General features: G+C 34.3%; 1 protein-coding gene across 1 annotated transcript in view; it reads right to left on the reverse strand.

The window, feature by feature from the left end:
- Positions 1 to 4,695: 4,695 nt before the first annotated feature.
- Positions 4,696 to 17,514, reverse strand: part of ST8SIA4 (ST8 alpha-N-acetyl-neuraminide alpha-2,8-sialyltransferase 4) — a 96,577-nt gene continuing 83,758 nt past the window's right edge. Inside the window, 1 exon segment of the mRNA XM_039221244.1 lies at positions 4,696 to 9,023. Coding sequence (XP_039077175.1) covers positions 8,741 to 9,023 — 283 coding nt within the window. The 3' untranslated portion in view covers positions 4,696 to 8,740.

Below are 17,514 nucleotides of genomic sequence, written 5' to 3' on the forward strand. Positions count from 1 at the left end.
TATGATAATTTGGAAACATGTATCAAAATGATAGAAATAAATCATTGTTATAAATCATTACTTGGAGATAAGTGCAAGACTTTTTTTTTTAATGGTGCATTCCATCTAATTGGAAACAAAGTAAATATTAACAGAGATATTTGGAAGTGGAGAATCTTATTCAATGGATAATTTCACTAGGTCTACAGTTACTTGGCCTTAGTACTAGGTGTTTGGTTTAGGGAGGACTTCAGTTTTATTTACACTTGTAATTCAAAAATAATTCTGGTTAGGAGTGGGGGTGAAAATCATATAATGTCCATAAGCAGGAATTGGATTCCATTTTATAGGATAATAGTTTCTCAGACCCCACTGTTCCGATTACTACTACTACTAATAATAATAATAATGAAAAATGCAGCTGGTTTCTGTTCTTTAGTTCTTTGTTAGCGGAGTATTGTTTGTCTGTTGTTTTACCACCTGACTATAAACCATGCCCTGTGTAGCCTGTGTCCTCTGCCTGGCCTCCTTTATTCTTCCTGAACTCTCTGGGAACTGGAGAAATAGAATATTTGTTACCAAAGGATCGGATTAGTTGTTTGTCTTATATGTCTCTTCCAAGGAAACCTCATGTTTAGTAGAGTGTCTAATAAGTACTATTACTTCATAAATTTTGAATAAGTGTAACCATTATAAGATGAAGTATTTTTAGATTTTATATACCATCAAGATTTGCAAATACATACATATTAAATGAGTTTATAAACTCACATAAGAAAAACATGCCGTCAGTGTCTACAAAATTAAATAATAAAATTGCCACATAAATGGATGCCTAGGATATTGATAAAAAGTAGAATTAAGAACTATACATGCAACCAATTATAACAACCCTCAAAAGTGAATTACAGTGATGGGTATAGAAAAGCTGAGAATACTTATTTTTCTTGTACCTAAGCCTATGTTTTACCTAGAGCTCAGCAAATAAGGACTTAGAGTAAAATAAAGGCCTATATATATATGTATATTATATTAAAATATATATATAACATATATATATTTTAAATTTGACTTCTTGACAGAACCTTCAGAAACATTTCTATTTATGTGCACATGGTAAATACCAAACAGGTGAGCTTGTATCTACCATTATTATTCTGTATCTGAGAGACAAATGATCTATTTGAACACAATGACCTTATGATCAATCATGGAGATCAACTAACATGGAACCCACAGTGAAACAACTCCAGCGTCCGATTTTTCTGGGAAAACATCTGCTACCAACTGAGTATGTTTACATTTCAGCAGCACTGACAGATGTGCTCATAGACAGCCCATCTGTGTGGTGTTGGGAGGCTAGAGGTAAGGAAGCTGGGCTGGACAGACAGCAGAGAGCTTACTATAATACACTGAGTTGCTCTAGAAAGTGCAAATTATCACCTCATAGCATTTTTTTCTTCTTGTGCTATTCATGCCTTAAAGCTAACTAACTTGTTTGCATTGCCCAGAATGAGCGAGAAACTTAGGTTTGGGACTGCTATGTATATATACATATATATCAGAATAAACAAATAAATTTTATAAAATAAATACATCAGTTTAAAATATTTTTATTCTTGAAAATATTATTAATATTTGGGTCTATGAGAAAAATAACACTGAATAAATTTATTCTTTTTTTTTTATGTTTTATTTATTTCTAGGAGAGAGAGAGAGAGAGACAGCGTGAGCAGGGGAGGGTCAGAGAGAGAGGGAGTCACAGACTGAAACAGGCTCCAGGCTCTGAGCTGGCAGTCAGCACAGAGCCCGACGCGGGGCTTGAACCCACGAACCGCGAGACCATGACCGAAGCGAAAGTCGGACACTTAACCGACTAAGCCACCCAGGCGCCCCGAACACTGAATAAATTAAGTACCAGTCATTCTGCCTGCTCTTACATGTTTTCTTCTCTGTGCTGTTTGTTATATTCTGAAGTATTATCCAAAGTGTGTTGCATAGAATATAATTTCACATTTAATAGAAGTTATATGTAAAATTACCTATGTATTTTTAAATAGAAATTTCTTTCTTTATTGTAAGGTATCTCAGATCCTTTACTATAGTGATATATTCTCTGAATCTCCAAGGGAGAGGTACACAAAATTCTCATCCAAAGAGCATATTTTTGTGGGACATGTCCTGGACTAGTATTCTCCTGTGTTTACTTGAGAATTTCTACTTTGGTAATTGGGTCAGAAATCAGCAATCTGGAAGCAAAAAAGTAAAAAAAAAAAAAAAAAGACATTTACATTGGCATTCAATTATTTAACATAATTTGTTTATTGAAGTTCCAGAAACTAAGTAACTAAGTAACTGAGATGTATCTTAAGAATGGATCAAACACTGGGGTTCCTGGGTGGCTCAGTGGTTAAGTATTGACTCTAGATTTTGGCTCAGTTAATGATCTCATGGTTTGTGATATCCAGCTCCAGGTCTGGCTCTTTGCTGACAGCATGGAGCCTCTTTGGGATTCTCTCTCTCTCCTCTCTTTCTGTCCCTCCTTCCCTCCCTCCACCCCCCCCCCAAATAAATAAATAAAAGAATGGATCAAAAATAATTTCATGCATACATCTAATATTGCTTTTTCTTTCATGGTCTTGTGCAATATTGAAACTAGTATATAGGGGAAATCATTAAGCTCCTCCCTTAATTTGGAGATAAGGTAACTAACTCCTATTCTCATAAAGAGGACACCAGTAGAAATGTTTTTAACATATGTAAAACACATGAAATTTGCCATCTGCAGAACTTCAACCCTAAGATATTTATGTAGTTGCTAATAGAGATGAAAGAAACACCCAAACTCAGTCAAATGTCTGTACAGGATTCTCATAATTAAATTTTTTAACATTTATTTATTTTCAAGAGAGAGACAGGCAGAGAGAGAGGGAGACACATAATCCGAAGCAGGCTCCAGGCTCTGAGCTGTCAGCACAAAGCCTGATGGGGGGCTTGAACTCACAAACTGAGATCATGACCTGAGCTGAAGTTGGATGCTTACCCAACTCAGCCATCCAGGCACCTCTAGGAATCTCATAATTAGAGTTTTATATAGCTGTCATGTAGTAGATTTTGTGATACATAAAGTCAGATTCTAACATAAAAGCAATCAAGCTTGCATGAAAAAAAAAATGCAGGACGAGTTTGGAGCAAGAATTGTCAGTGTGTATCCAGCACCATCTAAGAGTGAGCTACTGACCTGGAAGGCACAGAGCTTCTTGTCCTTCGGGATGATTGCTCTATCTGGAGACAGGGATAGTTGATCAGATAGTCCCAAAGTCTAAATTATATACCCCTCTTATATACTTATTTATACTTTTGATTTGTGTTTATTAAATAAAAAGAGGCAGCATCAAAATGTGATGGTTAAGAGTGTGGACACTGAAGTCAGAGCACTTGGATTCAAATCCTTGTTCTTTCACTTCTAAGCTGTGTGACCCTCAGTAAATCACATAACCTCTCAATCTCATCTGCAAAACTAAGATATTGCCATATACATCTCATAGATTCATGATCAGGTCTGATTTTATCTCGAGAATCAGTAAGGATTTCCCATTGTATGTGGATCCTTGAAAATAAAAAGTAATCATGTAAATACAAATAAGATCTATATTCATTACCCATTGTTAATGGTTCCCTTGGTCTCTAGCATATGCTTTAAAGGTGCAGAATGATATAAAAGTGACCTCTTTAGGAGCTTCTGGGTGGCCTAGTCAGTTAAGCATCCAACTCTTGGTTTCAGTTCAGGTCATGGTCTCACAGTTCATGAGTTTGACCCTGCATCAAGTTCCATGCTGCTTGGATCCTGCTTTTGATTCTCTCTGCCCCTCCCCCACTCTCTCTCTCTCTCTCTCTCTCTCTCTCTCTCTCAAAATAACTTAAAAAAATTTTTTAAAAAGTGACCTCATGAAAATAGACATTAATTAGTTTCTGGAGAAAATAGTGCAGTCTGAAAACATAGATTTGGCAGTTAGAGAAAGCCATGGAAGAAGATTTAAATATGCAGTTTGTCAGAATCAGCTCCTAGAAGGTGAACTGCAAACAGAAGAAAGTGGACATAATAGCAGTTGAAATCACAAGTCAAAGGCAGCCACAAGAATGTGCAGTATGTAAGGAGCCATTGGCCTGTCCAGCCATGAAACTGGAAAGATCAGGTAACAGCAGCCAGTGGGAATATAATACAAATGTAACTTGTGTAACACTCCATTCTTTCAACCAGACAGAATGTAAACACCAAAAATTGATAAGGATCTCCTGCTCTTCATGGGCCTTTAGACATTGTTCATATTCCTTTGCACATGCTTTAAAAATGAATGGTATGTCAAATTGCCATTGGCTAGGTTGAAGACAAAAGCACTAGCTAAAGTTCGTTAAAAACTGTCCCCTTGGGGCACCTAGGTGGCTTAGTAAATTGAGTGTCCAACTCTTAATTTTGGCTCCGGTCACGATCCCAGGGTTATGGGATTGCACGCACATGTCAGCCTTGACACTGGGCTCTCTCTCTCTCTCTAACTCTCTCTCTCTTTTGTTCTCTTTGCCCCTCTCTCTCACTCATGCACCTTCTCTCTATATAAAAATAATAAAAATAAAAGCAAAACACCCAAAAAACCCTGTCTGCTTTTAATGACAAATAAAGTGGAACCGAGGGCTTGGATGTAAGAGATAAGAGAAAAATTGGAAAAAAAGGGGGGAGATTTAATTTATTTTACAGTTTTACAAATGATAAACAATAACACCCAATTGCTATACATAAACAATAGGAAACAGTGTTGAACAAAATGAACTTGACAGAATAAATCTCATCTTTCAATTCCACAAATGATATAAGAAATACTCAGTAGCAATTATCCTGTGCAGCAGTGCTATCTCTGTAAACTCTTTTTTTTTTTTCCTGCTATATACATTTGAAACACTTGTGCTTTTTGCCTACACAAAGAAACAGTATTTATTAAAAGGTGCTACTTAAATGGGAGATGCAGGGGGCCTGGAGCCACAATCTGAAAACTGTAAGTCAAATACGTTGCCAGCTTGAAAACTTTTTTTAAGTTTAAATTTTTCTTTTTTTTTCTTTTTTTTAAGATTTGACCATACTAGACCCTTAATGAAACTCTAAATATGAACAATAGAATTTAGTTATAAAGTAGACCCCTCTTCAGGTTAGTAACTGAAGTCTCAAAAGAACTTCTTTATTCTAAAGTGGTCTTATCTCCAGAGTGCTTAACAGTATAGCCTCTGAAGATGTTAGCATAACACAAATCTAGTGCATGTATATTACAGACTCTGTGTGTATAACACAGACACACATATATAACATCGTATATATGCATCACACATGTCTATTTGTACTATATAGATATATCTATAGCACGTATATAATAAAATATCTATTTCTAGGTGGGCTTTATTTGGATTTTCGTTTGTCAGATATGCACAATAACCCTCTTTCACTCAACTTTTAAAACATTGGTATATTGATAAAGTCTAATGAGGAAACTTTCAAACTTGTAGAGGTAACAACTAACTATACATAACTCTTCCTACACCTCTTCCACAATTATAGATAGCCCCAACAATAAGCACATGAAAACAATTCCTATGAACCAAATACCACATTGTATGCATTATGACTAACTGGCTCAATTAGAAATAAATTACTTTGTTCACCCTTTTTCCTGTGGAGAAGTTTAATAACTACTTGGTATGTACACTACCCATAGCATATTTAAATAAATTGCTTACGTAAGCATATATGTAGAAATTCCCATTAGCGATTGATATACATTTCATATGATATACAATACATAAAGACATTTGAATGCCCAGCACCTTCTTTCAGACACAGAAACTTCCACAGTAATTTCATCAGTCCTGTGGGCGGAATCACTAGATTTGCCCAGAAAATCTGTTACTGATTAATTTTTTTTTAATTCCAGCAACTTAATATTAAGTATAGAACAGGCTGGGTAATAATTATGAAAATGTTTCCATGGCCTATTCATGTCAATAACACAGTAACAACCATGTTCTCTAAAGGACAAGAATATTTCACAATCAGCTGCCTGAGCATTGCCAGGTACAGGGGTAAATTGTGAAAAAGAAAAAAAAATTAAAGTTGTAAATATATGATAGTCTCAAAAAATAAAAACTCAGATGTTTCAAGTTGTATTTATAATTTGATTTTACCATGATCCCTTTTGGCCTTTATTGGTTAAGCAGAATTCTTATTATTCTTGCTATTAGTGATCTCCTTGCCTTATCCCTATAAGAAGGCCACAGTAGATTGTGGAGGTGGTAGGGTGGATGTAAAGGTATACAATAAGAGTGAAATGGTCTTATACAGTTTGTTTTCTTTGAACACTAAACACCTTTAATTGAATTCATTCTTGAGTATTGAAAGTTCCCTGAGATGAACAAAAGTAGTCTCAGTCGTTACTGAAGCCCTTTTTATATGCTGAACATTTTCAGAACTGGGCAATTTATTTAGAGAACACAAAGTATAGGGTAACAAAGCAATGCAAAGCTAAAAAGGCACTACTCAATGCATCTATGAGATAAACATTAATTCACAAAACGATGAGTGGCTGGATGCTTTTTGCTGTGGCCTTAAAATTGTTGAAATACGTTTGTTGATAATGCAGTAAAAATGGCAAGGTTCCTTGCTGCTGCTTTATAAGACATACTTTTAATGAGTTCTGAGATGGACTGTACCTTCCAGAATTTACTTGACTTCAAATTTTCTATTGAATTCAAATTAAAGGCTATTCAAACAACTTAACCACAAATAGTAAAACTTAAGATTCTATAGATCATCTACTTTGGATTTGTTATATAAATCAGACTTCTCAACTTTACATTCAAAACATGTGCCTAATTCTTTTAAGATTTCCATTAGGTAATAAGAGGTTAATGATAAAAGTGCATCATGTTCATAGCATTTTTAGCTATGCATCTCTATGCATTCTATTTTGTTTTCTTAGAGACACATGAATTCTAAAAAATAGGATTCTGAAACCTAAGGTTCTCTTATATTTTTAAAAATAATACCACTTATTAATATATTAAGAACTGTACTACTGTGGACATCCTTTTCCATGATTATATATATATATATATATATAATCTCCATGTTTATTCTTTTTTCTGGCTGTCTTCCCTAAGAAACAAAACATACATGTTCCCCACACTAGTTCTTCTTTCCTCAGACTGCCTTCCCTAAGAAACAAGAAGTCGTCTAAGGGTTTCAATCCAAGAGTAGAAGTGGGAACATAGCACTTCTGCTTTCTAAACAATTTACCGTCAGAATTACCTACCGGTGCAGTAGAAGTTAACAGAAAACTGGCCCGTTGGTCAATTCTATCACATGTTAAAACTTTTTGAATCATTTGATTAATAATTTCATGTGCTTCTTTGAAAACACATTAATGTGGTACTGTGAATAAATTTAACCACAGAAGAAATATTGGTCAATTTAATTCACTTGAAGTGCAAAATGCTGACACAATTTCATTATTAAACCTCTTAAAAGTAATCATCCTTGTTATGGGAAACAACATTCTATTAATCATGTTATTTCTGCACTAAGAAAACTTAACAGTAATATAAAGAGAATGCCAGTCTTTCCATTTGAATAATAAGGGGAATATCAAAGAACTGGAACTCATTTCAGCCCTCAGTGTGACATTTATCCTAAAGGGCAAAATGCTTCCAGAAAATTATTATGAAATGTAAAAGCTCTGGAAGTCTTACTTCAAATAAAAATAGTTTAAGTTTGAAGAATTCAACATATTTAAAGACAACTTCCGTATCAGTAGCATCATAATATATTAATATATTATTTTCAGGAAAGGAGAATGTTTTGTTGTGTAGAAACATCAGTACAATCTTTGGTACCAAAAGTACTTTTTTTCTGCTAATTTTACCATCTCGGATGACATTGAACATCTTCCCTTTAGAATGGCTCAAGATTACTGAGTGGTACAGTTGAGCTGGTACCTTCTACACCACTGGGAAAAAATCTGGAGGTTTAGAGTTGTGCAAAATGAAACTTTTTACAAAGTCATTGTGTGATTGCTCTTTAAAAATATAAGAACTTTAAAAATGATTCCTTGAAGGTTATTTATCTCATTCATCTTTATCTCACAAAGGATTTCTAAGCACCCAATACCCAAACCAAAAGAGATTCCAGAAGACAAAAACAAAAACAAAAACAAAAACATAAAATTCATGATCAGACTCAAGAGTCCTGACTGAAGGCATTTACTTGAGTTGTTTAATCTTACGGATTTCACTGCTCCAATTATTTCCATCTTGATTTCTGCTGACAAGGATGGTTTAATCCCCAGGGCTGAGTTGTCTTCCTGGGTTACTCTTCTAATGTGCTTGGCGTTGCCGTGGCAGCCCAACAGTGATGAACATATTTGCCTCATTAACTAGCGACAAGTGCATTGTTGGATCTTGTAAACACTACTGATTATACATTCAAACTGTGTTCTTAGTGGAAGTGGCACTTACTAGGACCCTTGAAGTCAAAATATGTGTTTTTTAGAGCACTTTGCAGGTATTTCATCAGCTGGTAGCAGATTTCTCATAAATGTCCTTTGTCACCTTTCACATAATTGGTGGATTCTGAAACAGTCTTGTTCTGGATCCTATTTTCAAATCTTAGGGAGCATCTTCAGAAAAGAAGTGCATATTCAGTTTGTATGTTTTCAAATGTGCTTTATTGCCTTACACACTTTCCTGTTGTTAGTTTCAGGGCTCCTCTATTATGTAGCACATTCAATGTTTTGAATTCTAATGGCATTCTGTGAGGACTTGCATTGGAAAAGTACCTATATTTTAAGTCATCGTAGTAATGATATTTGACGGCTTTGCCATTCAAATCCTTAGGGAATGGCCAGAATCCATACAGGTGAATTTCATCACAGAATCTTGTGGCAAGTGTATACATGAGGAGACCTGTGCTGGGTCTTTTGATGGGAACTTTGTTTGTCAGCCAGTAACTGGAAAAGAAAACACACACAGAAGAGAAGGAATTAGAGGAACATGCAACATACCCTACAGCAAAGTATACTATGTGGAATTAAAGTAAATTAAATTTGAAAAGTATCCTTATGAATAAAATTCAAAAGATTCCTGAAGAAATGTCTCTTAAGCATTTAGAAAATTAAATCTTTTTATTTCAGTTTCCTTTATACTTTATTTCCTTATTTGTGAGGTCATACAAATAGCTGGGGGTCTATAAAGTATGTAAATATTACTGTAGAATGTCATATTCAAAATGAATTAGCAGAAGATATATAATATACAGGATAGACTCTTCTCAGAAAGTGTTAAATATGACTATAAAAGACACAGTAATTGGGCAGAGATTAAATAATTTTCCTAAAAAAAAAGAATTTGAAACTTTGCCCCTAGGTTTTTCAAAATCTCCGACATTTCAGTTAAAAATCCAAACAAATGCTCTGCTTGCATTATACCGACTTATTCCATTTCAATTGTCCAAATCCCATTGTACTAAACTAATTAAAAATATTGCCTCAACCCACAGAACATAAAACAACATATGAACATAAACAGTTCACCAATTATTCAATTTAACACTTTGTTAAATAGGTAAAATAAATTTAATGCTGATAAGTATTTTATACTGTTCATTTTCAAAGGCGATAAAATACTCCAAAATGTACAGATCCATCCATCACTGTTGCCAAACTTTGTTCAGCTAAAAGCATGCAAACTCACAGGTTAATCACACCCCCAGTGAAGAAGGGGGTTTCCAGTACTTCTTGATATATTTGTTATGTGGAAACAGCTAAAAGAGGAAGGGTATAGATTTTCTTTAACTTTCGAGGTTGTCTGATTATATATAAATTGGAATTAATATTTTTTAAAAATTTTTTGATTTTACTATTGTCTCTTACTTGGGGAAATATATACCCTGCCATCCAAATGTAAGGGAAAGACTGTATTAAATTCTGGTCATTGCTGTTATTTAAGTACTTGCCTTGGATTTACACAATATTCTTTCCTTTGTCTTTTTTTTTTTTTTTTTTTTTACTAATTTATGAAGCTTTCCAGGGGACATCAAATACATCTAGACTATTAAACGATTATCAAGAAATATTGAACTTTGAAACCTTCCTACAAACATCTAAAACAGAGAAAAGATACTTATCCAATATCATTTCTCTTTTTTTCCCTTCTTTTCTCCCTCTCCTTTGAACCAGGATTTACCTTTCACATCTTTAATTTTCTAGTTGGGTGAAGGCCACATGCTGAATGTTTTGAGCCTATGAAATACACTATAGTGCTTTTGTCACGAAAAGTGTTTTTAAGAAAGTCTATTCTTAGTAAAGAATAGTTGTAAGGAGTCTTCAGAGAATATATATAAGAATTTTCTCATAACACAAAGGTAGCTAATGAACAAAAACCATAGCGCATGCATTGTTGACATCATGAAGATACTGATTCTGTGTGAGGAGCTTAGTTAAACTACGGTTGGAAGATTTTGAAGAGACTGATATGGCCCAAAGCTGTGTCTCAGCTTTAAAACATCAGATGTTCTAACACAGAATGATAATTATTGGAAAATTTTGTGAATGTGATCTGTGTGTGATTATAAATGTCAGTTGATGCAGTTGGTTAGTTTTAAAAAATGCATTTATTTATAAATTTTTAAACCCGGTGAAGCAAGTTCAAACTCAGTTAAAAATGATTATTTCCGTTGGGGAATGTCAATGATTAAGAATAGTCTGGCAATATGAAGGTTGTGCTGAATTACCTTACTTCTAAAGTGGGGGAAAAAAACTATCAAGAAATAGTATAATGTCATATTATTTATATGGGATTCCAAGGTCACGTTATATGTGACTTTAAGAACATATTATAAATGCTTTCCATTTTCTAATTCTGGAAAGATTTCCTGGATATTCACTCAACTCTGATCAGTCATAGACAAAATACCAAAGCAACTTTTACATGTAATACAAATAAGCAATTACAGTATTAGGAAAAAAAATGCCAACATCAAAATTATTGGCTTAAGTGTTTTAAAATAGTATTAGAGATACATAGTCACTCAACATTTTTTGATCCAGGGCACCTCATGTGATACCACAGCCTAAAATCAGTGAAGTCATCTCCTTACCCTCAAATGCCTGACATCTAAAGGCTAGCATGCAAAAGAGCACAATGGAGACATCAGCACGTCCAGAAGAACAAGAGAACTTGTACTTTTGGGGACAGTTCCCAAGTATGTGATATGACCTCAGTGAGGTTTTTTTGGAGGAAATAAATGTGTGAATTTTGGAATAGGAAAGTATACGTAGGGTATTAATTAATACTAATAAAAATTGTTTTGAAAAATAAACTCAGGGGCGCCTGGGTAGCTCAGCCTGTTAAGCATCTGACTTCAGCTCAGGTCATGATCTTCTTACAGTTCACGGGTTTGAGCCCTGGGTCGGGCTCTGTGTTGACTGCCAGCTCAGAGCCTGGAGCCTGTTTCAGATTCTGTGTCTCCCTCTCTCTCTGACTCTCCCCTACTCTCTCTCTCTCAGAAATAAATAAAACATTAAAAAATTAAAAAAAAAAAAAAAAAGAAAACTAAACTCAGATCACAAAGCATCCTATTTGAAAATAATGGGTAGAGAGGCTCTAGAAACTTGTTATTTTAACCCATGCAGTTCAAACACTGGTGTAAATAAATTTGCTTTAGAAATTCTAAAGCTTTCTGATGTTTGGCTTGAAACAATTTGAATAATTTCAAAGAAAATTTACTACCCTTTTTCAGAACATTTTTGGAAAAAGAGGACAAAATAAATGTCATTTATCAAACAGACCTTACTAAATGGTATCAATATGTAACAGATAAATTGAAACAAAACCTTAAAGCAGGTTGAGAACTACGGCCACAGTTAACAACATTCTGTGAAGTTAAAAAAAAAACAAAAACAAAAACAAACAGGAGCCAATCCAAATATAGTCAGTAAGAATTTCCTATCCACTTACTATAAATCTAATGCTGGGCCTGGCATTGTATAGACCAATATAAATTACCAATATTCAGTATTTGTCCAGGAGCATATTCCATATGTGAAAAGGACAAAAATGGATATTCTTTTTAAACTCTATTAGCAAAATCAGTTAGATAATATCTGGCAACATTACCACCCAAAATCCAAAGAACAATTTTAAAATCCATATCGTGCAGTATCAACTTATGTACAAACTGACATTTAAAAACCACAATTTCTTGTAAACAGTTAATCAAAAAAAGAATGTTAACTTAATTTTTTAATCCTAATTACGAAGAAATTGAACTGAAATGAGTGCATTTATAAAATAATGAACTATCTGTATTCTAATTCAGGATAAGCTGTTCTAATTTTTATCTCAAATTCCTTTCTGTTGTAGTTTCAAATTTAGCAATATTTTCAATTTAGCAAATAATCTAGTTTCCATGTATGTATTTCTTTTTATAGAAATTGATATTTTTCATCACAAAATCAATGCAGCTTCTCTGTAGAAAATTTGAAAAAAAAAGAAATTAATGAGGAAGAAAAATATTACTTTTAACCACATGCAGATAAATTACTGTTATAATGTGCTGCATCCTCTTGTTTCTCTGGCTGTTTTGGATCTTAATAGATAGTAAAATCATTCATAGACATACATAGAATATTGTCTCACCAGCTAGGCTAAGTTTTATTTCAGAGACTATTAATTCCCTCTCTCCTTTCCTCCTTCCCTTCCTTTATGCTTCAGTGTTCTCATACTCTTGTTTTGTTGTACGAAATAAACTCACCCTGGATTTTATGTGTAAACTGAACATTTCTAAGTTTTCATTTTTTTTAAGTTTATTTATTTTTTAGTTTGAGAGAAAGGAAGAGCAAGTTGGGGGAGGGGCAGAGAGAGAGGGTGAGAGAGGGAATCCCAAGCTGACAGCGCAGAGCCCAATGTGGGTCTCGATCCCATGAACCATGAAATCATGACTTGAGCCGAAACTTAGTCAGACACTTAATGGACTGAGCCACTCAGGCACCTGAGCATCTCTAACCTTTTAGAGATGCAGTAGCCTCCATGTGTCTCACTACTTCCCAACATGGAAGTTCTGCTCTGCTAAGCCAGGTGTCTTTCCTGCTCTTCCTCCAACATATCAGTCCTATTTCTTATTTCAAACAAACTTAACAGTTGTAATGTCTCTACCCACCAAATCCATGTCACAAGAGGTGTGTGTGAATCTGTGATTTCACGCCTGAGTCCTTGGGCAAGCTATTGTTTCTCTTCCTTGGACTTTGATTAATAATATTTAACCTGTAAGGTTGTCGTGATACTGTAAAAGAGATAGTAAGTGTGGAAGTCATAGCAGAAAGCTTGACATATAGTAAGTAATATCAGTTGAATTTTAACATACTCCACAAAAACCTACTCTTCATTCCTACTCCCACTTCTCTCTTGGTGCCTTCTGTAACTACATATTGCCTATGGTCATCACATTTAACCTCAATGGGCATGTTTCCTTAGTTGAAAAACAAAAACATTTCATTGTATGGTTTTGGAGTTTCCTTTATCTATAAGATTCCATTGCTGTTTCAGATCTCCCTCCATGAAACTGCATGTTGCCTGAAACTGTGTGAAATACTCTTGGTTCTGCTGTGCTACCTGCTCCTCGTTCTGTTCTCTCTTCTTTTTTTCGGGTTTGAATATATTTAAAAGCAAAGAAAGTGCTTAATAAAGAGGTTTTGACATTAAATCAGCAATAGGTTAGATTTTTATCTCATAATAAAACTGGATAATAATCACCTGATAAGCCAAAACATATTATTTCAAGCAACCAACATTTTCTAAATAAAAGAAAAAAAGCCTTATCTTCAACAGCATTCCACATGTGATACACTTATAACAGTTCACACTCAACATTTTGGCAAACGAGAAATATTAATTTGCATTTATGTTTAAACAAAGAAGTCTAGAAGATTAGAATAGGTATTTTTTCCTCTGAAGATATTATTCTTTCAAAAATCAAACATGAAAATGTCTATATAAATAAAAATGGAATATAAGAAGTATATATATGCATAAAAATATAGATAATATATTCTATATTATAAAATATATATTAAGATATTCTAGAATATAAAGTATGGAATCCCATTGTGCCAGTTTTAATATTATATGCAAAGGTTCCATTCATGAGCCCAGTGATTCATTTATTTGGAATGTGATATTGACGTAAATAGCATAAGGTACTTGTTTACACTACTTCTCCTCACATATTTATCTTTCCACAACTGAGCTTTCTGCTTGTTCCCCAGAAAGATCCTGTTAAGGGCAAATAATACAGCTTCTGGGTCTGAAATGTCTACAGAAAATTGAGATATTATTTAAAAATTAGTTTTCCATAATTCATCTTTGCAGAAGATGTCAGCATCTCCCCAATTCTACACTCCATGCCTCCAAACTAATTTTTTTAATAATACCTCAGGATTAATCATATGAGTTTTTGAATACTCTGTCCTCCATACTTGTTAACATGTTGGTTCATTCCTAGAAAAAGCACATGTGTATAGGCTGGATAATATAACACTTAAAGCAATCATCCCGGGCATACTGAAATAGGGTATCTCTGCTGTTTTCTTTTCAACTGTTTGAATTATCCTTCCACATATTCTCAGTCTGCAATATGCTCCATCATGTGAATTTACTTTTTAAAGTGCAGAAAACTTAATTTTGTTTTAAAGCTGTTTTAGTTTAGTTCATAATACCTCTTAAGATTATGAAATAGCTCATCTTTCTATAAAAGTAGGGTGGATGATCATTTCTTAAAAGAAAAAGAAAAGAAAATGTAAAAACCCCACAAACAACAACAATAACAACCACAAAAACTTCCAGCACTGTACTAACAGAGAATAATTCAGTTCACCATAATCAATCCATATATTATTCCATTGAAGGAAAAAGTAATAGATGCTTAAATCTACCTTGATGTGAAGAATATTTCAAGTTCTTAGGCAAGCTAGGAGTAAACCCAGGAATATAGGCATAAGCAATGTCATAAAGGATAGCAATGGTAACACTAATTGACTGGAAGTGTATAAAGAACAAGGGACCAGTTTAAGAGCTCTACCTATGTTGTTTTTCTCCTTTAATCCTCATCACAAACCCATGAATGGGTATTATTTCACAAATGGGGACACCAAGGCTTCACAGGTTAAATAATGAGTTTAAGGTCATGAAGACTGTAGGTCAGAGACCAGGCTTTAAACTCACACCTACCTGGCTATGGCAATTTCAATTTAAACTAAAAATGAATGGGATTCTTTAGTTTCTCAAGACAATTCAGCTTGGAACAGTAATTCCCCAGAACATTTCAATGTAGGGTTCATATGGGAAAAAATAAAGTTCTGTATGGTGTTTTGGTGATTTACAGTCTGGTGTCAATGGTGATGTGTTTTACACGTGGAGCTTTTTTGGCTTTTTTGTTTCTTTCAAAGGCAAATAAGAGCTGACCAGTATATAAGACCCACTTTTCCCATGAATACTCTCAAAAGTGTCCCAAGTCAGAAGACGATTTTGTAGTTTCAATACATAACTTTCTTAACCACGATGCAAATGTCAAAGGCGTGACATTGTATCAAAGGGTAGGGATTTCCATACAGATATGAATAAGCTTTTTAAAGTATTTTGAAGTTTTATTAAAATGCAGGAATTTGTTACCTCAAGGGGTCAGTTTATCAGTATTTTTTCTAGGTGTCCTTTGCATGCAGAGCTCTACATTACTATACTGACCTTTGTAAACCTGACTCATCAGAGGCACAGTTTTCATCACATGGAGAAAGGAATAGGGATACTAATTTAGGCCCAATAATCTCTATATTCTATTTGATAGCTATTTATGTTATTTGATGTCCACCACAAGAATCAGGCTTTGACGTTAATTCTGAATTTCAGTCTTCTTTTTATCTGGTCAGATACATAGCCTGGTTGAGCACACACACTGTTACAAAACTCAAGATCTACTCTTACTACATTGGTTTTGCCAAGTGACTTATATTTTATTAGTGAACATATAACTCTGATTACTGTGATAATAGTAATTCTATTTTATACTCACAGTTTTAAAGTACTTTCACATCCTGCTCATAAAATCTTATTATATATGCTGCAGTATATATTATCATTTCTATTGCACAGAAGCTGCAGTGAAAAGCTCAGGAAGTAAATAATTTGTCTGATTTTGCTCAGCCAATATGCTATACATGGTGTCTTAGTAATTGTTTAACAGCAGGCACTAACCAGGGGAGAAAGAGTTGCTAATCTGTAGCCCTTGCCCATTTCTGTGGTGTAAATACTCCCATCACAGTTGATCTCAAGCTACTGACCTGACATCAGTGAACACTGAGTTGGGAAGAGATGGCACAGTCCACTCTTGCCAGCCAGTACCAGCCAGCTCCAGTACACCACTGGCTGGAGAACACATAGAAAATATTCTCTTTGACCTGTAACCCCATTAGGTCTGCACAAAAAAAAATTCAAAATTAAAGAAGCTTACTTTAGGAAATTTTCCAGGTAATTGTATTTTAACCTCATTAGTAAAGAGAGAAAATGAGGGTATGATTTGCATTTTTCTTTAAAGTTTACTTACTATTTTGAGAGAGAGAGAAGGAGAGAGTGAGCATGAGTGGGGGGCGGGGGCAGAGAGAGAGGGAGAGAGAATCTCAAGCAGGCTCTGCACTGTCAGCATGGACCCTGATGAGGGTCTCAAACTCACAAACCATGAGATCATGGCCTGAGCCAAAATCAAGAATCACACTGCTTAACCAACTGAGCCACCCAGGTGCCTCTAATTTGCATCTTACAAGATAATAGAGAAATTTAACATTATTATATGATGAAAACAGAAAGAGATAAGTGAGTGTTCTATTTTATCTCCTAAATATGATATTTAGCACAGTCCTGGATATACAGCAGATACTTAATGAGTGCATATTTAATTTATTCTTCCTGGTGTTTTAGAGATTTGTAGTGTTAATAAAATGGAACATACTCATGGTTTCGCAATCTCTGAGTGACAATATTTTATAGTAGGGAAAGCACTGGAAAAGTTGGAGTGTTGCTTTTGCTCTACCTTTAACTACATGATCTTGGGCAAATAACTTAAACTTATTCAGCTTCAGTTTAGTCAACAATAAAATGAGATTTTTAATATGGTTCCTACTACATCTAAAACTCTCATTTTTAAAAGGTCATAAGTATTCTGAATTTAGATTGAGAATCCATTTGTAGCTGGAGTCTATGTTTTGCTTGTAGTGACTAACTACTCCTACTTTTAAAATGTATATAATGATATCACATGCGGTGTATCTCTTCAATAATGTTATAGAGCCATTGGATAAAATTACCCTGTTAAAAAATTTAATATCAGTTCTAGTGCCCTACATTACTCATCTCTAGAGGCCGAAATTTTTTTCTCTACACAAAAATTCATAATAA

Source organism: Hyaena hyaena, unplaced genomic scaffold (assembly GCF_003009895.1).
Source record: "Hyaena hyaena isolate Hyena2069 unplaced genomic scaffold, ASM300989v1 scaffold_973, whole genome shotgun sequence".
Classification (NCBI taxonomy): domain Eukaryota; kingdom Metazoa; phylum Chordata; class Mammalia; order Carnivora; family Hyaenidae; genus Hyaena; species Hyaena hyaena.